We start from the raw sequence: 26,457 nt of genomic DNA, 5'->3' as shown, positions 1-26,457 counted from the left end.
GCTGGGGGGAGGGGGACCCTGAGGGTCCTTGGGTTCTAAACACCCAAGGGCTGCGGTCACCAGTGATCGACGACGAGGCAAGATGAGCTGGTAATACGAGTAATAAGCACACGGTATTTGTACATCCTTTGTAACAACAACGACAACAACAACAATAATAGTAGTAGTAATATTACTCGTAGCCTTATCAGTAGATGAGATGAGATGAGATGAGATTGGTTCCCAACAGTGTAGCACACTCCAACAAAGTAGCGTCTCTAATATACTCGTACGGATAGTGTAAATTGTAAGTAATACCATTTGATGTGAGCCAGAATCCCAGCACCCAGTTTGTTTTCGCGCGCAGTTCCCGGCCCGCACAGGGGGCCGCCCACGGAGACAAAAAACCGGACAAGGGGGCGCAGGCTGTGGTGTTGTCCTCAGTACCATGCTAAGTGCTTATGTAGTAAGTAAACTCGGGGCCACGAAATCATATGATGCCCATCGTCATACGATGCTTAATGGCATTGCGGCCCCTGGGGCCCTGGGGGTCAAGGTCCGATCTTACCCCCTCTTTTCGCCGCTCAGTTAGTTGCCCGCAACATCTCTGGCTTGCTGGCCTTGCCTCGTTGTCGGTCCGTCGTCCCTAGTCCCCGATTCGTTAAGACATAGTGGTGGTAGTGAAGCCTCGTTAGTCCCAGAAGTCACCTGAAATCGTCATACAGATTTGGGTTGGGGCCATCTCGAAGGCGACCCTGTATGGGAGAGGTGTGCCTCAATTCAGAAGTCTGGTGCTCAATCGATCAAGGACTCGAGGAGCTGTGACATCCTCTGCCGGCATCATTGGTGAGAGGACCAGAACCACTGGGGTTTCATGATTTCAGAATTAATTATCTCAAGCCCCCTATGCCGTTTGTAGTAGCGGGATGTGGCGGGATTGGGCCGGATCGCAATCTGACCTTTTTAGACTCTCGGGAACACTACTATAGTAGCAACCGTTACCCAGGTATTAGTCTTCACTGTTGTGCACTACTCCGGTATGTGCTCGCGCTACGGATAGTAGTATGTAGTATATGTCGTGTGATGTGCCGTTGGAAAGACGCGGCGAGCTGCCGTCGTCAGTGGTATTTACTCGTAAGTCTGTAGGTATGCTTCGTACGTAGTACTCCGTACTCGTATATACCTATAGATACTCCGTACTCTCATAGCACGAAGTAGTCGTCAAAGCGGCAGCATTGATGGCCAAGAGAGTTGGTGCCGATGTCACGATACCTACTTTACCGAGCTGTTGGTAGTTCCAATCACCCAACAATCGGCCGAATCACCTTTGACTCCTTTGAGTCCTTTCGCCACCCCTTCTTAAAAGCGCATGGCACGTAATGTGAACTGACGAGGCGTTTAGCTGAACCTAATATTACCTGGTGCTCTGTGTTCTTTTAAGGCAGTCGGTGTTAATATTCAAAGGTACAGGTAATGTAATCTTCTCTCGTCGCTTCTGTGTCAGTCCCCACAACAGTGCTGCTGGACCCCGCCCGCTTTGATGCCGAAATTGCAAGAGTGACAGATCATTTTCGCGAGAGAGAAAAAAAAACGAAGTCAAGACAGGTGGCGGGAGTGGCTCCTATTGCTCGAGAAATTCGAGACGGAATTGTAGACACTAATAGTGCGAGTATCCGTACTCGTACATTGTTGGCTGATCGAACCGCCGAAACAGGTGTCGAAGACGGCATCCTTGCCACGTAGTTTGGCTGGCCGGTTTAAGGTGGTGAGGGTGACCCTCCTGGAGGGATCACAGAGGACGGAATACGGAGTGCTCGGTTGGAATTTGGGGAATCAAACGTCAGGAGACCCACTTTTCCTGTCGTTCATGTCACTGTGCGTCTAGGGCGGAGGGCCCTTGCCTGCTTGGCTGGGTCGGGGGATGATTTGGCTCGTACTGCCTCATACTACGACGTACCTCCGCAGTGAGGACCCAACGACCTGCTAACCATGCCGATTTTACCACCATTCACGCGTCGTATCGTTTTAGTCGACGCCGTGAGGCGTGGCATGGCACATGCCCGCTGCTTCCAAACCGTCATGTACGGAGTAATACTACGAGTAATAACCATACTCGTATATTCCATGTAGCTGAAGCGAGGTGCGGAGTACTTCGTACGTGGGCCTGGAAGTGTTGACATTTCGTTGCGATCGGTATTATCAGGACCCAGATGCCTTCTCCACTTTTGACGGTACTCCGACATTCATTGCCACTCCTCTACGGATATTCGCATCGGTTGGAAAAAATCGAAATCCATAATGTTGGTCATGATCCCCGAGTGCCAGCACCCGATCTCTTTGAGTGAGCGCTCGACCTGGTGATGATCTCAGCTCAAGCTCGCAATCAAATCGCGAAGCGGCAGCGAGCGCCGCCAGGGCAAAACTGCAGGCGTTGGGTAATACTAGTAGTACCAGATCCTCGTCGGCTGCAAAGTTGCCCCTCAACCGACACCAGCCTCACAATTGTCGCCAGTATTTCCCGCCATCGAATGTACGTAGTAGCTGCAACCCCAACCACCTTTTGACTTTGCGAGAAATGACAGCCCTCGGATCCGGCTGAGTCGCTACGGAGGAATCGTTGACAGGTTCATTTTCGCCCGAGATAAACCTGGAGGCGATTTCTTCCCCAGCGTTTCACTCGTATCCGTACTTAATATCCGGGTTGGTGTGGCACAGAACGGAGGGCTGGATCGGAAACCGCGGTGTGGACCGGCAAGAACATCTCAGTGTCTGTCTGAGTGTCCTCCTCTGTCGTACAACTCTGTTCGCGCAAAGACGGAGCTTCATTGGTTGACCTGCATCCGATCTGTGCCGTTAGTCTTATGTCCATTGTTTCCAGCAGAGTGAGAACTTTGGACACTGGGCAGTCACCTGGCCAAATCTCCATGCATGCCCAAGCCTGGTGCCTGGTTACAGCCGGATTCAATATTATTAGTAGTGGCCCTTCCGAACGTCTGGCCAATAACAATAATACACAGGTAAATCCGTAGTGCATACCACCGGTATGAGGGTGTTCCTTACTACATTGGTCTTGGATGATGACATAAATAGCCCGTCTCTCTGGACAGGTACTATAGGTTATGTGAGTTACCTTGGTAGTAGTAAGCCACGGGTGACGGAATTCCCAACCGACATGTAACAATACGAGTTGATAGTACTCACATTCCCTAGAATCCCCATATATTTTCAAGTTACTGACCTGGAAATGAAGTAAGATTTTGATGGGGGGATGGTAAGCAACATGATGATGTATGGCACTGGATGCTTCCGATCGAATTTGAAGACGCCTGACACCGATGCTGCAGGTGCACAGGCCCCTGTGGGGTTTGCCAATCGGGCACTACGAGTATTACTAGATTCTCTGGTGGAAGGCAACTCTCTAGTACTACCTACTCATGTAACTGGTGACCTAAGTAGTAGATAGGGTTACTTCAAGATGCACATCCATCCTGCCGTCCAAAGGCACATGTAGGCATTTCCTGCCTTCCAGGTTGGTAGACATGTGGGACGAGGGATCAGAAGGCATCACCCCACTTCCCACTTCCTACTATCCGTACATAGGTAGTGATATTGAAGCACCTACCGAAGCAGGCACGAACACATATTATACCTAGGTAAGTACGTATTGCATAGTAGTACGAGTAGTTAGTACTAATACCTACTTTACCTTAGGTAGTAGGTAGGCACCAGCGAATCCCGCTGAGATTGAAGCTCTACTCGCATCATGAATGCCCGCGCAGATCATATTCAAGTGGATGAGCGCCTGTGTACTAATAATGCTGGGCTTCGCCTGGTCTCAAGATGACATTAGGCTAGCAATCGACAACTGGGCCTGGATGGCCCACGCCATCAGTACACCTTTTCAATTTTCGTGGCCCGTCGTCGCGTCGCTTCCAGACTGCTTGGGACCACAGCACACATTCCTCATTTTCTTTCAAGTTATAGACGCACGCGGTATAGAGCTGCGAAGGTGATGGAGGGCAGCATCATACAGTAACACGAGGACGAATATCAACGCTCGAACAAGCACCATTGAGGCACCATCAGCAGTCCTGTTAGGACCTCCTCCTAAGCTACATCCTCCTCCCCACCTCCCACACTTCAACCGGCTTGTTATAGTAGGTACGAGTGCTACTACCTCCCGCTTCCTGTCTTCGCGGTACTCAGCACTAGAGGCACTGGATCGGCTCTTTCACATGGCGAGCAGGTAACTAAACTCAGTCCAAGTCCAATCAGTAGCAGTGGAGCCAAGACCGGGGGCTGGCGACAAGCCGCTTCATCAGGGCTTAAGCCAGGTGGCCTCACAAGATCAAGTGGGCACACTGTGGCACCCACACTGCAGCCTACACTAGGTTCTCTCGGGCCTGGCGTGATCAAGATCCACCGCAATCGAAATCTGGCCCTGGGGCGAGATTAGGTCGCCGGGGCCCATCTTGCACCTGGCGGGCCCCCCTCTGTCCACTGTGTTGGGCCGATGCGATCATAGGATGCCGATGTCTTCGGTACCGGAGACGTACCTCTGCACATGACCAATCCTGACTGACTCAGCCCACACGGCGAGTGTGACGACGAAGCGCTGTATTCCCTCGAAACCATGGATGCAGATGGGAATCCGAGGATGACAGGTCGCGATGGAAATTCTGTTGTGCTATGCCTATGCACATAGGCATCCGTACGTATTACTGTATGTACGATGTACATGGTAACTGATTGCCAAGGCCGGAGAGACTGGAACCTGGGAGGAAGCGGACTGGCAGTGCGGCTAGTACTAGGCCCGCTGAAGAAATCTCTGACAACGTGGTAGACGGGCTTCACGAAAGGCCAAGCCGTTGATTAAGGCCGCAGAGTCACGACTCACAACCCGGAACCAGCAGTCGCGACTTTCTGGTGCCTCCACCACAAATCAGAACTCAATCTCCCACACCCCCAGATTGGTCTCCGTAGTACTCCGTACAACAGACGACATTCAGGGCCGATTTCACGCTCCAACGGTAATGATCATGACACGCCAGGCCGGGGCCGTTATCACCTATGGCTTGTCATGAGCAGCTAGATAACCACATACCAGTCCAGTAGTAGGCATATACTACTATGTATGTACTCTATACGGAGAGGACTGCTGGTCTGTCATATTGCACAAGGCAAGATTCATGGGTTTCCCATGACCAACCCGACTGCAGTAATATGCAGATGTCCCTCACTCGGCGTGAATGGCTACGTCAGGTTCCCTTCCCGATAATCCGCGTGGTTATGCTGAGTAGCAGTACTAAGCGAGACGTCCAGGAAGGGCCAATACCTACCCCAAAGCGATCACCTGGGTGATTACATAGTACTACTACCGACTATGTACGGATACGTAGGTAGTACTACAGATGATGATCGAGCATGGCGGTACGGGCGGACCCGGATGTACACATGGCATCTGGTGGTACTAAGTACAGTGCCACACCACACCGTTCACGGCGTGCAACCCTGAGCAACCTTCATCTCTGTCACTAGCCCCTAGACTGCCCTCCCTCGACTGGCTAGGACGGGACAGGGCGAACGCGGGCCGGGCACTAACCAGTTTTGCAGCGCATGACGAGCTAAATCTCGGCGGGCTCATCAACTCGTGCGTCGCCAACGTCACCGATCTCATCTGGAATCCGATCCGCTGCTCGCATTTTCGCCCCCAACCTTTGCCTGGCAGGCAGGGTGGCAGTGCCTGCTTTCATGCTTTCCAGGCTGTGCAAGGCTTGAGCTTGGTCCAACGCCCTAATAACGCTCCCAACAAGGTTCCAACGTTCCAACGCTCCAACGCACACACTTGGCCACCGCACCTAAGCATCCTCGGTTCCCACCGTTGTGGCCACAAAGACCCCTTCGGTTTCAGCACCACAATCGTTCGATGCCATTACTCGCGGCGCGCATTGGTCATCCTCCTCATCCACCAAGCGTTTGACGATATTTGCTAGCTGCATCTCACCGAGCACGACCTTTTGCTCCAAGAATCAGCTCCCAGCTCTCACTTGAGTACGAGTGTCCGGGATATCTACTTGGTAACAGCATGTACGAATAGACCTGAGACGGTTCACTTGTGCGCTGCGTCTGACCTGTCGACGAGCCGAACGAGTAGCGGCGCGCCCGTCGTCTGCAGATGACCATTGCACACCGGCCAACAACTGTTTTCCTAACCGAGAGCTCGAGCCCGTAATACTAATCCCAGTGGTGCGGTATTGCAGACGGAGTACGGATTTCCTAAAGTAATTGTGCATGCACGTACGTACGTTAATAATAGTACCAGTAAAAGAGTACTAGTACTCGTACGAAGTACATAGCAGGCCATGTCCTCTTTTAGCTTCTCCCGAGTCGTCAACGGTTCTGTCGCGCTGCCTTGGGCAGGGTTATGAGAGGCTTGGGGGCTAGGAAGCCGCAAGAAGGTATGTATGTACATAGGACCCGTTCTCCGTGCTGCCAAGGCGACCCGCGCATCTCATCTCTTTCTTTTGCCTGGTCAGTGATCAGAATCTCTGGGTCTCGGGGACCTTGGGAGCCCTGGAGGCGTGGGCGCGTGCTTTGGTACACCGTACTTGGGACCCCTCTCCACACCCCCATCAGCATTGGATCGCATCTCATCTCTGGGGCCGGGGTCAGCAAGCACAAGTCAGATCGACCCCCCCTGGAATAACTGGATCATTGGCCGAGCCCCCCGACAGCCTGCCCGTCCTTGTCCTTGTGGTCCTCTCTGGCACTCTGCGGCGTCTGCAAGATGCCCTGTGTCCTCACTGGCCCTTGCCCTTCAGCCGCTGGACAGCCGTGCGTGCTGCCCGTGCTGCCCTCGCTGCCCGTGCTCCCCGCGCTCCCTGTGCTGGCCCTTCTACTACGAGTATGTACTAGTATTATGAGTGATATGTAGGTACTCGTACTCGTACGAGTAGGAGCGTGTATTATCCGGATCCGCAGCAATCTGGCAGCTCTCCCAGGCAATCTGGGCAAGATGTGGGCGGTTTCTGGGTCTTCTCTAGACTCTGGCCTGTCACTTGGCCACCCCCGGTCCCAGCGCCACCACGAGGAGGGTCCCAGAACTCCAAAGGCCCAAGACCCATTCGCCGACTCGCCATCGCGTCAGATCTTGACCACACCCGACTTGTACGGAGTAAGTAGCGTGGCCAAACTAGCCTAGGGCCTTGGTGGTGGGCGGTTTTCCAGCCAGGCCGAACGGGCCCAAACTTTTCTCTGCTGGGGGGGGGGGGGGTGTTCTTTTCTTCTTCCTTTGCATCCTGCTATCACTTTCGACCTGCTCTCGTCGCCTGCTTGTTTCTTGCTTCCTTTTTTCTTGCTCGCCTGTTGGTCGTTGCGCCCTTTCCTTCCTCCAATTATTGTTACACATTAATCCTCGACGGAGCCCCTTGCTGTAGCCCTTCTCTGGCCCAGCTGCGAGCTGCTCTTGTGACGAGACACTCGACAACCAGCCCAAGTACTCTGGAGACAGCCTAGTGTACTCAGCACTGAACACTGAACACTGAACACCGAACACTGAGCACTGAGCGCCGAGCACTGAGGACCTACTAGGGCCAGGCGATATTATCCTGCAGCAACCTCCAAAAACGCCCTGCTGCTTGCCGGCATTCCACCACCAACACCAACACCACCACCACTAACTACCACCACCACCACCCATCGTCATCTCCACCACCGCCACGACCACGCAGACCCAGCCCTCGGCCTGAGTTCTGGTTACCCTCTGGATTCGGTAGATTTGACGTCTGGCCCCTCCCCGCAAAAGGCCTGACATCAAATGTATCGACGGCTCTGAGCCATACCCGATCCTCTTGGCCCTCTCCAGATGCGCTATGGAAGCGGCTGACCCTGGGGCTAGGCAAAGGTACGTCTCACATTCCTGTCCCCTCCATACAACCCGTCGCTCAGCTGCTCTGCCCCGTGTCTTGGTTGGCCCTCACCCAACCCGACATATTCATCATCTCTCTCTCCCCTTCCTTTTCCCTCTTCGCTTCATGTCAGTTCCTATTAACATGGCCTTTTCACCCAATGCAGCGGTTCCTCCTCTGCCAACAACTCCGACAGACACCTGACGCCGTCGCGTCAGTACCAACCTCCACTCTACCGAGATCCTCCCGAGAGATCGCACCACGACCCTCCTGCCATGGCCACGGCAACTCTGCTGCACCCCAGCACCACCTACCCTCCTCCGTCCTACTCCTCGGGCTACCCCCAGCCCAGCTCCTCCGGCATGATCGCATCCGCCGACTCGCGTAGGAGCGCCGAGGATAGCGACCACTCGAAGCGCCAGTCTCTTCCCTCCATCTCCGAGGTCATATCGGGTGCCAAGTCGAACCAGTACCCTTCATCTGCATCATCGAGCATCCAGCCTAACACCGGCTTCCCGTCTCCGTTCTCGGGGCCGCCCCGATCCTATGGCGAGGCCGAGAAGCACCCATCTCCACAATCGCACCGTCCCGCATCCACGTACCCTCCTGGGCGTGAACCTCTATCGTCCTTTGCCGACTCCCCAAGGACGTCATTTAACAGTCGCCCTGGCCTCCCACCCGTTTCCGATAGGCGCCCAAGCCCCTCTATCAAACCTGAGCTGCCTCCCCATCACTACCCCCATGACTCGCAAAAAGACCACCGGACGCTGAATGGAGGCTACCCGCACCCGCCTGCGCCCCCTGCGTCGTCATCAGCTTCCTCCTACTCAAGTGGCCCTCTGCCTCATGGCCAGATGCCCTTGCCGACATATCCCGCCTCGCCTCGACATGCGCCGCCTCACAGCTACGGATCATACGACCAAAGGGGTCAACCTGCTCACATGGAGGACGGTGATAGGGGGATGCGACCACCGTTTGAGACCCCGGCGCTATATACGGCACCATGGAATTATGGAGAATCTCTTGGACGGGTTAGTAGTAGATTTTGTTCCCAACCTGGTCCTGTCTTCTGGCTGGTCCCACTGACGTCTGTTTCTACAGCTCGCACAATCCTCCCGGACGCTATTCACGTTTGCCGAGGCATATGGCCGGCTAGCACAGGAACAGCACGGTGCCCACACAATCCCCGAACGCCTGCCAACAGAGCAAGAGGTCAACGATATGCTGTCAAACGCCGACATGGTAAGAGCGTCGCTGGAGCGGGTCAAGGAGGCGGTACACCAGTCCATCCGGAACGAGCGCGCTCGAGAAGCTCCCAAGGCGGCGACATATGAGGAAGAGAGGGACGTGCCCATGTTCGAGGACGGGATGAAGTCCCAATACGCCATCACCGAGGTCAAGAAGCGGCGCGGGGTAAGTCCGATTGGCAAAGATGTCGAACCATGAATGCGTGGACGATCTGGCTAACGTACCGTCGCAGCGTGCCGCCCCGCCGGGGAGATGCCACAGCTGCAACCGCGTTGACACGCCCGAATGGCGGCGAGGCCCTGATGGGGCCAGGACTCTATGCAACGCCTGCGGGCTACATTATGCGAAGCTGGAGCGGAAGAGGCAGCTCGAGCAGCGAAATATCCGGCCCAAGCCCGAAGACAGGAATTAAGCAATTATCGAGGCCGAGAGGGCACGAGAAGAGCGAGGCAAGAGTTAAATCCCACACCCGCGGGACGGACGCGGCTGCACACCCTGCCTCCACCCAACTTATGATTCAACTATTAGCTTCCCATTCCCGCACCTAGCGGCCAGTTCTACCGGGGGCGAGGGACGTTCCCTGTATATATGTTTCAGAGCTTTGGTGGGGTTTGTCGTCGGGGTCTACGGCATTACAGGCGTTATGATGCTTTCTCCATGGACATGGCGGATGCCATTTTTTTTTACTCTATTTTTTATGTCTCCAGGCTTGTTATGTTTTTGGAGAAGGCGGGAGATGGAATTTGGAATCACTAAGTGGTCAATGGGCGGAGCGAAGAGTGAGTGTGTGTCCGATGGGCGGTCTAGACTAAGAAGTGAGGAAGAGAGAGAGGGAGAGAGGGAGAAAGAGTTGTTGATCTGGACAATGTACGTACAGCAGCGAAGGACGCTGGCCAACGCGGTGTGCATTTGTAACTGTATGTGCATGTCTCTCTGTATGTCTGTGATATCGCGAGCGGCGGAGCCATTCTGGACAGGTCCGGCGGCATGGTCCTTCGGCCATCCATTCATTCTCCACGAAATCCGCAGAGTCGGCAAACCCGCCAGCGAGGACCCTGGGGGCGGGCTGGCGGCGCGTCTGGACGATGTTTTCAGGTGAGCCAAATGATGTGTCTCAGTCGACGGTCCGCACATGGCTCCCACAACGCGGCCAGGAGGGGGGCGAGGCTGAGGAGGGGGCAAGCTTTTTGGTCCCTGCTTTTCGGGGCCTCCTCGTCGATGCGGATCGGTGGCGGTGTCGCGCCATTCGCAAAGAAGCTGCTGAAAGACTGGGGGTGGCACTGCTGGATGGGTGGTTTGGCAGATGGCGGCGATGCTAGCACCACTAACCCAGTATGGAGCAGCACAGGTTGACTTCCTTGGTGGGTTGATGGTATCCCTGATTCCCGTCGGGGTGGCCCGTCGGGGTGGCGTCTCTCAGATGGCCAACACGAGAAGAGGGCAAGACAGTCTGACAGATTCGCACGGAAGCGCCCAAGCGGGCAAGCCACGCGCGGATGGCGTGCCCGTGCCGGCACCTCGTCGAACACGTTACACATACATGGTCGTACTGGTACTAGTATGTGAGCGCGGCGGCTGCTCGTGCATCCCCGGTGTGTTGCAGATCTTGTGGAGATGGCGATATGGTATCGTGATAATGTCATGCGGAGCTGGTGGCAGGCAACGATGGACCATTGGAGGCTCCGAGGATGTCCAGGAGCGGGGTTGGCACATGTTGTTTCCTCTTCTTGTATCCGTCCTTTGTACGCTGTACCCTGGGTAATATTGTCAGCAAGTGATCTATCATATCATAGTCTGCCCACACACGCATATTTTTATAGGTCTTTATCTGATGGGTGACTCGGTGAGAGCACCACCCCCGGTGAGGGGGGATAGACCAACGGACGATGGGGTTGGACGCGTACAGCTGGTCAGGTGGTCCGTCATGGCTCATGGGGCGCACCTGTGTATGTGTAGATTACTTACTACGTATATGGTCGATGTCTGGAGTTGAACCAAGCACGGACAACTCGGTGGTGCAGCGGTCTGGTGTCGAGCACGGCGGCTACGTAGGGCTCGGACGGTTAATATTGGGTGGGACAAGCATAGGTGCAACTAGGCCACCACCTGTCGTCACGATGCCTTCGTCCTTGCTGGAGTACGGGTAGGGAGGGGGGTTTGGTGGTTGGTCCCGCATAGCCTGTCTGGTTTTCTGCTTGCCTGCCCGCGGAACCTCCTCTCTCGGTCCGGCCCGCGGGATGCAGTGTCTGTCTAGCATCTGTCAGATATCTACCATCTCTTGCCGATCCATGTGGATGTATGAGTATGGAGGGTATTGGTGAGACACGGGTTGAACCAGGATCCGTCGGCAATGCTCAGAGGCAGTGGGCAAGGGAACGGGCGACTTCCAACTTTCTGAGTGAGCCGGTAATACTCACTGCTCAATCCCTGATTCCATATTTGCCCTCGCCTACTGCCCGTTGCCTATGAATATGGTGTCCGTCTCCGGGAGGCTGCGAAGAGGCCTGCCACAGCACTATGCAAGCAGATAATGAAACGCTCGACTGCTTTGTATCACGGCCAATGTCATCGAGGTCAGCTCATTGGGCCTCCCCCAGCGATGACACATGCCATGTTCTTAAACGTACTCGTACCTGTTAGTGCCACGGGAAATAAGAGAATCAGCCTATGAGACCAGCGGTGTCAGCGTCATTCCAGAGATGGGATAGACGAGGTTATGACCCCCATGATCCATCCACGTGGGGGGATGCCTGAGAGCTCGAGGCGCGGCCCCAGGGCGCGGTCCGATGGGGGGGGGGGGGGGGGGGGGGGCGGGGGGAGTCGGGGACCAGTCAAAGACCACGAGACTGAGAATAGGGAGTGGGATAAGGCGCGAATACTAAAACAGTACTGGTTGAAATCAGTCTGGGCGTGATGGGCCGTACTCGTACTCGTAGAACAGCTCGATGCAAGGTGGCTTGGTCATCCGGGCTCCGTTTTGGCCCCTTACCTGAGAACAGAGGCTGAGAGCAGAAGGCTGTCAGCAGAAGCTGTTGGCGGGGGCTGCATGCCTGGCGGCTTCTCCTTGTCGTCACGAGTTCCATCCCTCATCGAGACACTGCCTCCGAGTTCCTCAGCGTCCCCATCCGAGACATGGCATGGCTACGGCTGAAGCTTCCGCCTCTAACCGCATTGTACCTGGGAGCCCAGCCTGAGGGCTACTCATAGTAGTGCGAGTACAGGTACGGATACGTAGAAGTGCCATCTTTCCCCCTGTCTCACGTCTGGCACTGCCCCAGTTCCATATTTCTCTGATATCGCCAGCCCAGATACACCCAGAGAGGCTCCAAGAGTGCAGATCTGCCATAGGCGACACCCGCTCCACTCCACCCGGGGTTGCTCGGCAGAGCGTCCCAGCCCCCAGGTCACTGCCAGTCCGTCACGACTCGCACTGCCCAGTGGACGGAACGTCTCCTCGGTGTCTCGTCCCGCTCGTACCAGCGGTACGGCAACGTCCAAGACGCCACCGGCATACCGGGAACTGGGGAACATGTTACATGCCCCAGGACGAAGCACTGGACCACTGGTGGCCTTCATAGGCCCTGCAGCCAGGACAAGGGCCCGACGGCTCGCTTGCGTTACGCCCACGATTGGCGCGATTTCGATCGGATCTCGTCGTCCTCCCGCTGATCCCTGCAGCCCAACGTCCCGGGGCCCGAGCACGTTGTCTGCCTACCACCAACCAGGCTCCCGTCACCACCATGACCGCATGCGCCTCTTGTCTTTCCCTTCGCTTTCCCGCCTCTCCTTTGGCGCCCCTCTGGTACTTCTCATTTGCCTTTCCCGATGGCCGTGCACCCATGGGGTGGCCACGTTTTGCCAAGCATTGGCATCTTGCATACGATACGTACGGAGCACATATCAGTAGTAGCACCACGCACGACCTCCCGTTATTTCACCACTAGATCCATCATCGTCGACAAGCTATAGCAACATGCATGTCCCAGAACAAGCAATTGCTCCGCCCGCAGCTGCTCCCGACCATCCTCGGGCCACACGGGAGCCCATTCCAAGGAGAGAACCACGTTGAGTGATGAATCAGAGACATGCTGCCGCAGTAGTGCGTACACCGATACTACATCTGTACACACGGGCACGCCCGTGTAGGCGGTAGCCCGTGGCCCCGTGCACACATGTGCACATAAAAAGAAGCACGCGGCGCATAGAGATAAGCGAGGCCTCCATGCCCAGCCCGTGTCTCAAATTAAGCAAGGCCGGAATGCTAGCGGTGAGACGTTGGCTTCGGTAGGGTGGTTCTGACACCCATGTACTCGTACGAGTACGAAGTGCACCGCCATGTACGTACTCGGTGGGCGAGGGCATAGTCCCGGTCACTTGCCCCGTTTGCTGGCTCCATTTGAGCACAATTTAAGAATGCAATGAAAGGACAGTCCTGCCGAGCAGGCGTGGTTGGTTCAAAGGAAGATGTGCACTCCACAAGGTGTGTGTCATACGCGATTTGGCTTGCTTCAGCCGACGCCGTGGTGACCATTCAATAGCTCTGATGAATGCATCAACCCTGAGAAGGAATACGGACCAATGCTGATAATACTCGAAATGCCGCCTCACTTCTTCTGCTCGCCACCCTCAATCCAGTCGCCCTTGCGCTTTCGGCTACCGACCTGGTTCTCCCCATTGACCGCTGGCCTTTCCCCGTTCTCTTCACATCCACCCCGGAACTTCCCCAGAAGCTTTGGCAGCCCCGGGATCCCGAGCCCCGCAAAGTTGCGGCCGGCGTTCTCTCGCTCTCCTATAGCAATGACTGCCCCGATGAGGTCGTGCGTCATCTTCTCATCCACCACGCTGTCTTGCTTGTAGTTGGGGTGTGCGGCCACAAAGTTGCGGATCCAGCGTGCCGTCGTGTCGAGCTCGCCACTCGCCCGCTTGCTGATAAGCTCGAGGTACGTCGCCAACTGGCACCGCGTTTCGACGTCCACATTCACGCTGTCCAGATAACTCTCCACGATGGGTATCAACCCCGGGAACTCTCCATCCGGGGTCCCGTTGATGATCTCGTTGACCGTCATCTGCTCGTACTCCTCCTCTACCGGGCCTGGCGATGCAGATCGACTTGGCATGGCTGATCCCGGCCGGCTGTCGTCCCCGAAGACTGTGTTGGCCCTTGAAGGTCGGGTCGGGAATGGGTTCTTGCGGAAGAAGAACTTCTCCTTGAGCACTCCGTCCAGGACGTGCGCCCGCTCCATGTTCTCATCCACTTTCCTAATTGGAATATAAAAGTTGAGGTCGAATGACAAGATGGCCCGCGTTACTAGTACCATGAAGACGGAGAAGGCCGCGTTCTCGAAATCAGTCACCTGAATCTCCATCGACCTGAACTCCACCCTCCAGCCGATGTTGTTATCTGCAGGTGGAGGCTTGAAGCGCATGTGCTGCCAGTTTGTTGATTGAATGTTCTCAAAGTGATCCGTCTTGTTCAGGTCCAGCTCCTGCAGGTCCTCTTCGAAGACGACAATGGGATCTCGGATAAATAGATGAGCAAAGTGGGTGGCAAGAAGATCGTCCATCCCGCCATTGAGGAGCTGCTGCTTGATCTCTGGGTCAATCACCAGCTCTGGGTCTAGATACTCGGGGCGCAATCTGGAGTCGTTGGATATGTATGTTGAGTTGGAAGCGTAGCGAGACTTTGGTATCCGCCACCGGTCATTCTTAAGCGGCTGTCACCGATTAGCAAGCTGTGTTGTCTTGGTGCAAATCTAGCACTGTACCTTCTCCCCCAGTTCCTCGGGCGTCCTGCAGTCAACTGCTCGGCTGATCTGGTTCCACCGGACATCCGTATTTGCAAGAAATCCCTTGTACACAGGCGTTGCCGCGGTCAAGGCAAGCATAATGGGGCCGAGAGGGCTGAGTTGGTCATATAGCTGCCGTCCTTCTGTGATATTCTTGGCCTGAAACGTGATCTGAAGGCAACAGCTGCCCATGCCGAACGCCATGGCATCCATGTGAATAAAATCATCGGGGGCTGCCCCGTTGCGCTCGTCGTCATCTTCGGGCCAATTATGGAGATCATAGTTGACGGTTGGATCCTTCCAGGGCTGTGGGGTGTTCTTATCGTGAAATACAGGAACATTGACCTGCACTTTCCGGCCGCGCCGAGAGCGGATGTTGGCAGCAAGGGTAGGGAATCGAATGTGTGGGTTGGCAATCTCATCCGGGACGAATTGCGAGCGAAGTTTAGGACCGGATGTTGGATAGTGGGGAAAGGTGAATTGCCCCGGGCTTCCAATCCGGGGAAACGTGGTCAGGGTGATGGGGTACTCGGTGGATAGCATATGCTCCTTGGCAATCTTTCTCCTGAGCTTCATGTCGGGTTCCACATCCAGGAGTTCCTTGAAACCTATTCCCCAGGGCTTCCCCGGAGTGGCTTCTAGCATGAAGCGGCCAAACTCGGGATGGAAGACGGGAATGGGTTTGGACCTTGGGAGAGAAATTAGCGGCCGTGGACGGAATGGGGCGAATGGGAACTATACTGTGCTTGCTTTAGCTCGGGATTCTCCTGCTCAGCTGTGCAACCCCCTTCCTTAGCAAGCTCGTGGTCCGAAGCCAGGGCAGCAAGGATCTCAGCCTGACGGAGGGAAAGCAGAACCTTGGGCTCGTCTTTGGCATATGTGACGACAAGATACTCAACCTGGACCGGGTTAGCAGCAAATTGGGGCTTATCAGGAGTCAATGTTGCTAACCTCGTCTCCCCAGAGCATCGCGTCGCGTTCTTTTCCCTTGGCCTTGTTCCATATTTCCAAAAGTTGCTGTTCGCGAGAGATTAGTGTCCATCCTGGCCTGATCATGAGAACACGGTAACCAACCTTGATTCCCCATTCCCTGACCTGGGGAGCTCGCTTCTTCGCATCTGGCCAGTCAAGCGCCGTTCCAAGCGCTCTGATGTCCAGTTAGTTGGCAGGAGCCTAGGATGATGCGTGGGGTCATGGTTGACATACAGGAGACCCATTTCTGCCGACTTCGCTTGTAAACAGGAGTCTCGCCTGTTGGTAAACTTCAAGAGGAGGCGTGATGGAGGCTTGGTAGCTTGTCTGTTTCCAATATGGCCAACGACCCCCGTCGACGGGCGATGAGATGACGTTGAATGATGCAGATGCAAGCCACAATACCACACACCAGCTGGCTCGGACTATCGATGATTCGGACTGTCGCGCGGGATAGCTGCCAGCGTCCGAGGACCCGAGTAAAGTCAATGCGATAGGGCGGTGGTGAAGCGCAGCCGGAACATCAACAGGTTGAAAGGACCCTGAACCCTCCCTTTGACGGTCCCGGCGGCCCCGCGTTCCTGAGGTTGAAGACTCGGAGACCTCAAAGTTTGCGCGATAGGTGATGTTACAGACAACTTGCGGGGTAATCCGGGCCCGTCAGGTCTGGGTACCGGCCGTTGTCACAGACTCTCAAGTCAATGGCGTGATGATGGCGTCCATTTTTTAATGTCGCACTGAGAGGGTTCGGGTTCGTGGAGGTGGTGGAGCCCCCAACGGCGCGGCTTAGAAATCCCCCGGCGGAGGTGGTTTGTGGACTACTTTGGTGTGGTACGTGGTGTGTGGTGCTCTCAGAAACCCAAAGTGTTTCGCTGCAGACGGCAACGAGCCGGGGATTGCATCATCGCCGTGCCGCCGTATTGGCTCCGCGTGGGGGGACCGTTGTCGGACTGTCGGCTATGAAGCTATTACTGGAGCGAATAATAGTGCGAGGGGTAATGAATAAGGTTATTAGGTATGGAGAAATGTAGTTGGCAATGCTAGGATTTGGAGGAGGACGATGTGGTTGATGAGGATAGAGAGCATACGGCGTCTCGAGGCGGCTGAGTCCATGAAGAGAGAGACTGTAATGCTACATCGTTCCTGCCGACGCCCGCCCAGGCCTCAGTGGCCCAAAGTCCAGGCTGTCGTCCCAATCAGGAAAGACAGCTGGAAACACCTGCGAATCTGCCGTAGATATCCGCACCAGGGCGGGCAGGGTCCAGCACTTTCCGAGACCCCCATTTCCAGGGCAAGTCCGCTCCAATCCCTTTGGCACTGTGGCTGGCAGTTCTAACTCCTATGGCATTTGCACTTGATACCTTACCTACTAGGTACCTGAGAGGCCAACGCTGCTCACCAATTGCAGGTCTGCATTTGTCATGGAGCCCATTGCTTACCCATCAGGATCCCGCCCCCCACCATTTCTCGCTCTAGGAATCCAGGTTCCTAATCTTACCAACAGCGTATTCCTACGGGTCGACTAGTGCGCGGGCTTCTTTCGAGTTCCGAATTCGGGCATAATTCTGAGACCCGACGAGTACGACTGCAATCCATGCTCATGAATCACCACTTCTTTCCCTTATTCGACTAACAAGTGTTGGAGTCGTGCGTTCGTGCCGTCGGTGGCGTTTTCCACCACCATTGTTGCCGCACCTTGGATTTATCATGCTGAAGACTTCAACTCGCCAGGGCGAGATGATGATCAACTCAATAAGCCTCATAGGGGACTAGGGGTTCTAGGAGGGCGAATTACCATATGACCACTCTCACCAACGTAAGCAACAGGATAGGGAACAGATTCGCGTGGCGTTTCGCCTCCGGACCTCGAATGTCATCCCCGAGGACCGGAACATATGTCTTTAAACACCACGTGCTTAGTCCGTCAGCGCCCCATCTTGGGCCAAAATTGTCCCACCTTCTGGGGCCGAATACCGCAGTGCTGTGAGATCTGGGGCGGCTCAGGCCTCTGAATGCTGGGCGATCTCCACGCTGTCAGCCGGTGATCTGTGTCATCTACTGCGGACTTTACGTTGATTCTCCGCCAGCTGTGCCATGAGGCAGCCCACGTTGTATCATCTCGTGTTATAGGATGGTCTCGGTGGTGTGAGGCTGTCGTGATGACAAGCCGGTCAGCTCTTCAGATGGATTCTGATCGGACAAAACAAGCCCGTACCTATGAATGTATGAGGCATTCAGCTCTTCTGCAGTTGAAGTCCAAGCCGACGCTCTCAAATCATTCCCCCCTAGCCTGTATCATCAATCATCCCTAGCGTACGTATCAGCTATATTTCCGTGGCTCGCACTGCCGCCGCCCCCTTGACCACCGCCGTCGGCCTCTCCGGTGTCTCTGCTTAGTGCGAGGTCTAGGTCCCCCTTGCCAACCGGGCAACCGTCGACTTCGTTTCCAGCAAGGAGGCCTTCAGGGTCGATGCTTGTACTTAACCCTCCTGGCTCTGTAAATGTCTCAGGAGGGAGTCGCGCGGGATAGATATGACGAGCTAACACCAAACAAAGACTCTGACCCTAACCCTGAAGATGACTAGACCCATTGTCGAACATGAACCTCCCGGGGCTAACTAGGTATCTTTATTCCTTCACCCTACCCAACCATCGGATACGGCCACAAGTGCGCCGACGATGTGTGCTCTGACGTCCCATAACCCCCGTCCTTATCCGAGGGCGATCGCTAGAAACTCCTCCGCACTGGTATCTTGGTAAGGATATATCTCCAAACCACGATGTGTCCCTTCTTTCTCTGCGAACATTTGCATATCGGGTGCCAACAAGGAAACGCGCTGGAATTAGACGGCTGAGAAGTGCATCACTACCAGCACGGGAGACACTGTCGTCCTCGACGAGAACCAGTACGGCACCCTCGTGAGCTGGGCATTCATTGTCGGCTGCGGCCGGGCCACCAGAGTCGTGGCTGATGAGCATGCTCGACGAGGGCGGCGACACCAACACGGTGGCTGCTGGGGAGCTACCCAAGTGGAATACTAGCGGCGGGGTTATCATCAATGGTCTCACATTGCGTCATGAAGAGGAGGTGGGCCTGTTCAAGACGCCCTCCGACGTTGGAGCTCTGCCTGGCCAGTGCGTCCAAATGAGACCGGTGTCGTCAGGGCGACAGGTGCTGTAATCATTACCGTGGAAGAGACGACCCCGGGAGATGCGGGTTGAAAGTCTTTCTGCAATTCTGAATAGAAGGTCGTTGCTCTCGCTACAAAAATCGAACTGTGGCTCAGGCTGTCTTCAAATGATCTGTACATGAGTTTCGAATAAACATTTTACCCATGTCTCATATTACCTCTTGCAACCAGAAGCTGGAACAACTAGTATACACTGCTCAGGGTGGATGCCCGAGTCACATTTCTCTGATCCCGCGGGGGTAGTGCACCCTTATTTCCCCAGATTGATACTCCATATAAATTCATTCCGTGAAGGTCATGCCCAAACGCCATGCTAAGTTAGGGGGAGACTACCCGTAGAGCAGCCAGCGACGGTCTCTAGTGTCTACCGGCCGACCGACAGTCTATGTCGTGCGCCTAGCGAGTCTCGGAATAGTCATTCAGCGCAACGCACACAGCACCACGGTGGTGGCCATTGTACTGGCGGATAATCTGCTGACTGCCTACCTCCCAAAGCCGCGCATAGTGGTCGGAGCAGGCTGTCACCAGGTATGCCGAGTCGGCGCTAAATGCACAATCCCACACCCAGCGCTGGTGCCCCGTCAGGGTGGCTTCGAGAGGGAAGGGCTTGGGTTCTTGCTCCATCCTCGGCTCCGTGTTGTTGACCTCCCATATCTTGGCAGTGTGGTCTGCACTGCAGGTGGCCAATTTCTTGACATCGGGGGAGAGTAGAATGCGCGTGATGTATTCCTTGTGGGCGCTGAATTGCGTCACGGGGAGAAGCTGGGTACGATCAAACGATTGTATGAGGTGCCAGACAAAGACGTTGCCCTGTGAGCACGTTAGACTTGAGGGGGGAGATGCCAAGCAGTGAAGTGCGTACCGCATTGTTGGCAGCACACAGCAATGAGCCATCGCTGGCAACCGTAACGCTGGATACCGAAACATCCTCCTCAGGGATCAGCTCATGGGAGCAGTTGTTCTCGGCCAGGTCCCAGATGCGCACGCTTCCTGCCCTGTCGCAGCTAATGATCTCGCCTTGGTTCGGGTGGATCACGACATCGTTTGCGGCGCATCCGTGGTTGTAGCTCCGCTGGATGGAGCCCGAACGAGTCTCCCAAATCTTGACTGTGCCATCCTCTGAGCTTGTGACCATCCATTTGCCCTCGCAGTGGAACGCGACGCCCGTGATGTTGCCTGTGTGGCCTTCAAATGTCAGGAGAGGATTCGGGTTTGTCGATTTGATGTCGTAGAGCTTGACCGTGTGGTGGCCGGCGGCGGCCAGAAAGCGTTTGTCAGGCGAAATACAGAGGCGGTTCACCTGGGAGTCAGGATGCTGAATTGTACGCGAACAGATGCCGGATAGGGCCTCCCAAAACCTGGGCGCGGGATGTCAGTACGGATTGCAACCCCTTCCAGGAGCGCAGGCTGCCGAACCTGATTGTATGGTCGTATCCAGCTAGCCCAATTGTTAGTATGGAAATCCGATCGTGGTTGGGGGACGGTGCCTCTGAGCGTACCTGTGCAAAGAATAACAGACATTGCGACGGATGTGGTGAGCTGATGGCTCTAGCAGCTCATTGCGGTGTTATACGGGACCGGCGGGACAAGGACGGCAAGGTCGTTCGAGGGTTGTTAGAGGCCCTCGTAGGGCCGAGGTGTTATTATCTTCAATTGCTGTGTTGAGAGGTGCGGTGGGATGCAGCTGTGCAGGATGAAGTTGCGACAGCTGCCATTGAAGTTGAGGCGCCGCCACCCCGCGTTCCTAATCTGTCCCCGTTAAAGACATCTACCCGCTACAGTCTTACCTACTTACGATGTGACACCATGAGCTTCACAGCTTGGACCTGTTTCTTGACCGCAACTTTTCGCGGTTTCTCGCCACGTACACCGCAAATGGAGCGTAATCGCCCTGATCAAAAGCTGGTGCTGCCCACCCTACCATGCGCTTCCTCTCCCGATTTTTTTTCTTTTCCTTTTTGAAACACCAGAGACGAGAGCAGCCCTATTGACATGAGGGAAGCATGATGTGGCTTAGATCTGCCTCGAGCATGGGTATCACGATATGCCCGATTTAGGGGTTGTCAAGTGAATTCACGACAGTGATCTGAGCTGGCAGATTGTATACAGTTGACCCGCGGCCCCTGTTGTGTTCTTTTCTGAAACAACGAGTTGGAGTAAGGGCTTCTCGACCATTACGGCCCAGCACTGATGGGAATGGTCCACGCACATGTGTCACTGACGCAACATCCAAGCTCTAGGTGTACATCAGTCCTTCATTGCTGAGTTCCGAGACTTGTATAGATCCGTAGAAGTCGAGCACTCGCAAACATTCGCCGAGTGGCAGTGTGCAGGTCAAAGTCCGAGTCCTTTGAGTGTATTCATAGATATCTCTCAAGGAAAGGAACTTTCTAATAGAGAGAACAAGTATACAAGATGGTAGTACCGGAAGTTACAGAAAAAGACGCTGGAAAGGCACAAGACCAGCTTGAGAACTACCGGACGTCGTCACCATTTCGTATCAAATGCATAAAGGCCGCATCACTCGAGGCACTGCTTTTAGCGCTGCCGTTCCTCGCTGCCTCTACGTCCATGGCTTCCTGTCTGCGACGATAGACAATAGTCTCCCTGGCTCGACGACGTTGAGGTTGCAGCTGGTGTCGCGCTGGTAGGCACCTCGCTCGCGGGCACCATCCGGACAAAGCTGTTCAGGCAGTGGTCACACCTTCGGACGCTGAATGCGGCGGTTAGCTAGATGATTGACCAGCGAGATTATTAAGCTCAACTTACAATTCAAATATCTCTTGGTAACTGCACTTGTCGCAAGTCACCGGCACAAGACCCTGCGCCGCGCCCTCGGCAAAGTGGTAAGACGCCATAAGCATGGGGCGGTGTCGAGGATATATATCTGTGTGCCGGCAGGTCCTTACGGAGAAGAACAGGCTGCATGGGCTATTTTTGATCTGACACAGGTAAATATGAGAGAGGAGAGATGATGCATCTTAGGCGGGAGGGACTGGCAGGATATATACCAGCGCTGTACCGGATTCCTTGGGGGCCAGGAATACATACTTGCACGTTTCTTGCTGGTACTTTCGTACCTCTGGCCAACTCACCATCTCGGTGACAACAGGTCCAAACTCAGCCAGCTCATCGGCGGCAAAAATGGGTCCGGTGATGCCCACACTCTCGGTATAAGGACTCGCTCTGCCAAATAGGATAAAGGCATTGACAAGGCAGCCAGCAAGGCATGAGGGCAAGCGCGCCACGCCAACTCGGCGAGTGACAATCATGACAGGCGTGACATGGCGTTGACCAATGCCGGGATCTACAACATGACGGCCACCATATGCACTGGGCCCCAGACCGGAGAACCGGGTACTCGCAGGAGTCGGAGGTGTCGCCGGAGTCGCAGGGCTAGGGGAACCAACAGCATAACAAGCACACCAAGCACACCTAACCTCGACCCTTCGCTCCGCACCTGGGCCTCGCCGGCCGAACGGGCCCATGGGTTATGCAACTACCCGTCGATCGAGTCCCAATTGATCAAACCGCCAGACTCGGTCAGGACTGAATCCTACCCTGACCGCGAAATCTCCCCCGCCAAGTTCCCATCCTCCCCGATTCCGAGCAGGGTTGATGCAGGTGTCAAAGAGCTGCCATCACATCACGCCACCCTGTCGTTCTGTCCTACCAGGACAAATAGCCCAGCAGCTTGCTATTGGATCGCCTCTGCGGTCATGCGGACGCCCCCCTTGTCCACGATATGCCTCCGATGTTGCCGGCCCAGCCTGACGGGTCCAAGCACAGCAGCCTTCCTTATCACCACGTGCCCTCGTGGCCATGGGTAGCCACCCATCGCCGTCGCCGTCACCCAAAGGATCCCGCCAGTTTATAACCCATCATACCCTTTTCGCTACCCGACGAACCGACCCCACTCCGCCTGTATCCTCACGGAGCAACTCGGCGACTGAGTAACTAAGTGAACAACTGAGCTCGGACAGACACTTCGCTCGCTCAATAGCTCTGTGCGACTACACTCTCCCGACCGGTCAGATCAACCTCCCATCCACTCCCCTCCCCGGTGTGGGTGCTCCCTCTTGGCATATCCGCTAAGGCCCCCCACCAGGAGTCGACTCATCAAGGCAAAGCCACCCCTCTCTATTAACATGGTTGTTTTATCTTTTGACACCATCGACGTTTCACACGTAGGTCCTAATGCGGAAGATATACAACGTAGGGGGGAGATAATATTGAGCAAACTATCGTAGATCGAAAATCATAACAAACCCAACCCCAACCCCAAGCCAACCAGTCAGGCGAGCCGCATGTTGATACGAGTCTCTTTGCTTTGGAGGACGAGCTTGATACAAGGCAAAGTGTCAGCCTTGGCCCGACTACTGGTGCGTCTCTTGACTGGTCACTGTTGTCCAGAAAACAAAGCCATTGTACATGCAAAATTAGCCTCCCTGTTCCCCGAAACTCCTTGTGCGAAGCCCTGTACAATATAAAGCGATACGACATCGAAAAAAAAGCAGACAAAAGGCGACCCTCCTTCCCACTCCTACCCCCCCTCAAAGAGCAGGTGCAGTCGCGATGAGCGCAGACATAACTGCGATCCCCCCGATGGCTGCGTATCCAAAGACCTCAGCAGCACGGCGGAGGCGCTTTGGAGAGCGGGAGTGGTCCGATGGAGTCGAAGTAGCAGATTGCGATAGCAATGTAACAGCCTGTACCGGCTCAAAAGGCCCTTGATTCCGAGCCTCCACTATCTCGCAAGGTTGGGTGGGAACTCCATATTCAGCCGTCTGGAGCGCATCCTCCTCCTCAGGCGACGACTGAGAGATCTCGTCTGCCTTCCTTTTGTTGGTAGTTGTTTTATCCTGACTGCTCTCTTCAACGATGGCCTCGATGCTCATATTGCCAGACTTCTCGGAATCCACCTCAGCTTCCTTGGTCTTCTTGCTCATCTCGAACTGATAGGCCGATGTCTCGTCAAGAATAGGTGACCGGGCTCGGACAGTAGTCGTAGGAAGGGCATCATTGGTGAGGGGTGTATTCAAGAATTTGGCACCGGACTTGACTAAGTCATTGGAAAGATCAACCCCAATGTCCAAAGATGGCTTATTGAGCGGCGGTAGGGTCCCCTCTTCTTGAGCCTCCGCTTGGCCGGCGGCCTTCTCGCAGCCTAGCGCTTCCAGGGCTTTTTCACTGTTGCAACTCGACGGGAACCCGAGGATTCTCCTGTTTTCTTCTCTGGCCTGGAAGTAGTCCACCTTTTTCCCTTTGGTGTTTTGGTAAGACGACAGCTCCTGGTCTTTGTCCTGAGTCCCATGTGCCGACATGCCTTGAGCGATCGGAGCTGTTTGTGGGACATCGTTAGCGGCGCTGTGGACTATAGCTCGAGGGTCGATCTGGCCCTGTGGTAGTGAAGCTCCAACAACGTCCCGTAGGAAGGCTGCATGAAATACACTAGAGCACCGCGTGGAGTCCGGGGCTTCCTCATTCGCACCCTGGGGCCCGTCATCGGACTCTTGGCTAGGCATGGCAAGGACACCGGGAAGCTCGCCATGGCCTGCATTTGGAAACGGTAACGGGGCATCAAAGTCCTCCGCAAAGTCATCGTGCTCTTCAAAATCACCATCTTGCTCTTCTCCTCCATCGTCGTCGTACTCCTCTTCGTCCCCATTATCAACATACTCGTTCCTAACGAAAAAGGACGACTCTTCGTCGAGATCGTCTGGCTCGTCCAGAGGAGCTTCCGACACTGCGCGTTCCGATCTTTCAGACAAACACTCTTCTTCAGAATCGTTGCTGTCGATCGACTCATCCAGGGGTGAATAACCGATTGAGTCATGGATACCATCATCCTCGTACGCCCCGGGGACGTCGACATTGGGATGCTTCTGTATCAACGGCTCATGAGAGACTTCATCGGGATCCAAGGTTTCAGGTTCCTTTCCGGGCCTTAGGAGCATGCCGTACATAGAGTCATGGGGTAGCTTGTCCTGGTCCCTGATTCCTGGGAGACCCGATTTCTGAGACTCATAATCAACTGCTGTCAAATCGATCTGGCCAGTTGTGGACCATGGACGAGGTCGGAAGTTGTTCTCATGTAGAACATGTCGAGCATGCTCAAATCCGTTGTCCTCCTCGCTGCTAATTTCTTCGATGTCGGTATCGTCGGGGACTCTGAATGTGACTGGCCGGTTGTGGTCATTGTCATAGCTAATAAGACAGTTAGATGTAATTACTAGTAAAAGGTTTGTGCAGTGGCTCACTTTATGGAGTTCCATTTAACCTCAGCCAATACCTGGTATGGGGAGAAACTTTCTGATCCCCTGTCTATATGCGTCCCGAATGAGATAGTATCGCCGGAGCTGACCGCCCGGGTCTCGTCGCCGTGGAGGCCAAGTCGGTTGATTTGAGTGCCGTGGAGCGAACCGACGTCTCGCAGAAACACTTTCTAAAGAAACTGTGAGATTAATGCAATGATAAAGCAGAGAAGCTACAGGGGGGGCTCAGCGTACCCGTTTGTCGTGGTCCATTTTGAGCTCGGCGTGGTTTCTCGACATAACAGGGCAGTCGAAGTAGGCGTTTGTCGCGGATGCCTCGAGAGATGTCTTCCTCTTACTGGTGCGGCCTATGTAAATAGTAGGGGTTTCTTTTGTGAGAAGAAGGCGACGTGTAGGGATGTTGACGCTGCTAGGGTTGACAGCGCTCAGAACGACGACAGCTGGGCGAATCGAGTATTAGCTGGAGGAGTGACAACGGGGGACAACTGGTCAGATCAATAAATAGACGTACCCTCTTGCTGGCCCCAAAGATTTGCCATCTTGTCCAGAAGTTTGGTGTTAACTCAACCCTTTGCCGTGGCGTTTGGCGAGGCGCTGTTGCGGCGATGCCTGGGGGTCTGACGGTCGTGGGGCTTGATAGGTCGAGGCTAACAACGATGATGGCAAACGCCACCCGTGGATTCGTGTTCTGAAGCTAGTGGAGAGCCCAGGGAAGATGCTAAGAAGGGCTTGATAATGGAGATAAAAGAGAGAGGAGAGGAAGAGTTGAAATAGAGGGGATAAGGCAGCATCGGGGCTGAGGAAGTCGAGAGGGAGGCGTGCAGGCAGGTGAATGGGCAGGGCGGCGTGAGGATGAGGTGGGGCACAAGTCAGAGAGGTCACTGCCAAATCAGGCAGAAAGGCGGCCTGGGGGAACAGTGATAAGCAAGTGAGGGGGTGCTTATCACAGAGTACTTGTAGTTGCACTTCCAGTGTATCGCACTCGCTCCCAAATCCGTGATGGTCGAAGCAGGAGCCAGCTTATGCTGCGCAGTGCCCAAGGTACTATAGTGTATTTTCTATCGTAAATATGACAAAATGAAAGCTCCCCAGGCTGTGT

At 54.8% G+C, this 26,457-nt stretch overlaps 4 protein-coding genes across 4 annotated transcripts; 1 reads left to right on the top strand and 3 right to left on the bottom strand.

The window, feature by feature from the left end:
- Positions 1-8,161: 8,161 nt before the first annotated feature.
- ACO1O0_002195 (GATA-type transcription factor) lies at positions 8,162-9,546 on the top strand (the record flags this gene model as incomplete). Its single annotated transcript, XM_083191672.1, has 3 exons — positions 8,162-8,917; positions 8,988-9,299; positions 9,367-9,546. 3 exons carry the CDS (start codon positions 8,162-8,164, stop codon positions 9,544-9,546), a joined length of 1,248 nt encoding a protein of 415 aa, XP_083052886.1.
- A 4,192-nt stretch (positions 9,547-13,738) lies between these two features.
- Positions 13,739-16,137, bottom strand: GSH1 (glutamate--cysteine ligase; the record flags this gene model as incomplete). Its single annotated transcript, XM_083191671.1, has 6 exons — positions 13,739-14,848; positions 14,900-15,608; positions 15,662-15,819; positions 15,872-15,937; positions 15,995-16,067; positions 16,127-16,137. The coding sequence occupies 6 exons, from the start codon at positions 16,135-16,137 to the stop codon at positions 13,739-13,741; spliced, it is 2,127 nt and encodes a 708-aa protein (XP_083052885.1).
- A 3,342-nt stretch (positions 16,138-19,479) lies between these two features.
- Positions 19,480-20,604, bottom strand: LST8 (TOR complex subunit LST8; the record flags this gene model as incomplete). The annotated part of the gene is made up of 4 exons (XM_083191670.1): positions 19,480-19,893; positions 19,946-20,441; positions 20,500-20,521; positions 20,583-20,604. 4 exons carry the CDS (start codon positions 20,602-20,604, stop codon positions 19,480-19,482), a joined length of 954 nt encoding a protein of 317 aa, XP_083052884.1.
- A 3,032-nt stretch (positions 20,605-23,636) lies between these two features.
- ACO1O0_002192 (uncharacterized protein) lies at positions 23,637-25,897 on the bottom strand (the record flags this gene model as incomplete). Its single annotated transcript, XM_083191669.1, has 4 exons — positions 23,637-25,290; positions 25,344-25,528; positions 25,593-25,798; positions 25,870-25,897. The coding sequence occupies 4 exons, from the start codon at positions 25,895-25,897 to the stop codon at positions 23,637-23,639; spliced, it is 2,073 nt and encodes a 690-aa protein (XP_083052883.1).
- Between the last annotated feature and the right edge of the window lie 560 nt (positions 25,898-26,457).

This window comes from Amphichorda felina (assembly GCF_050947745.1).
Source record: "Amphichorda felina strain 45539 chromosome Unknown scaffold_2, whole genome shotgun sequence".
NCBI classification, from domain to species: domain Eukaryota; kingdom Fungi; phylum Ascomycota; class Sordariomycetes; order Hypocreales; family Bionectriaceae; genus Amphichorda; species Amphichorda felina.
Note: the sequence above shows the minus strand (reverse complement) of the source record. Positions and strands in the feature narration are given on the sequence as shown.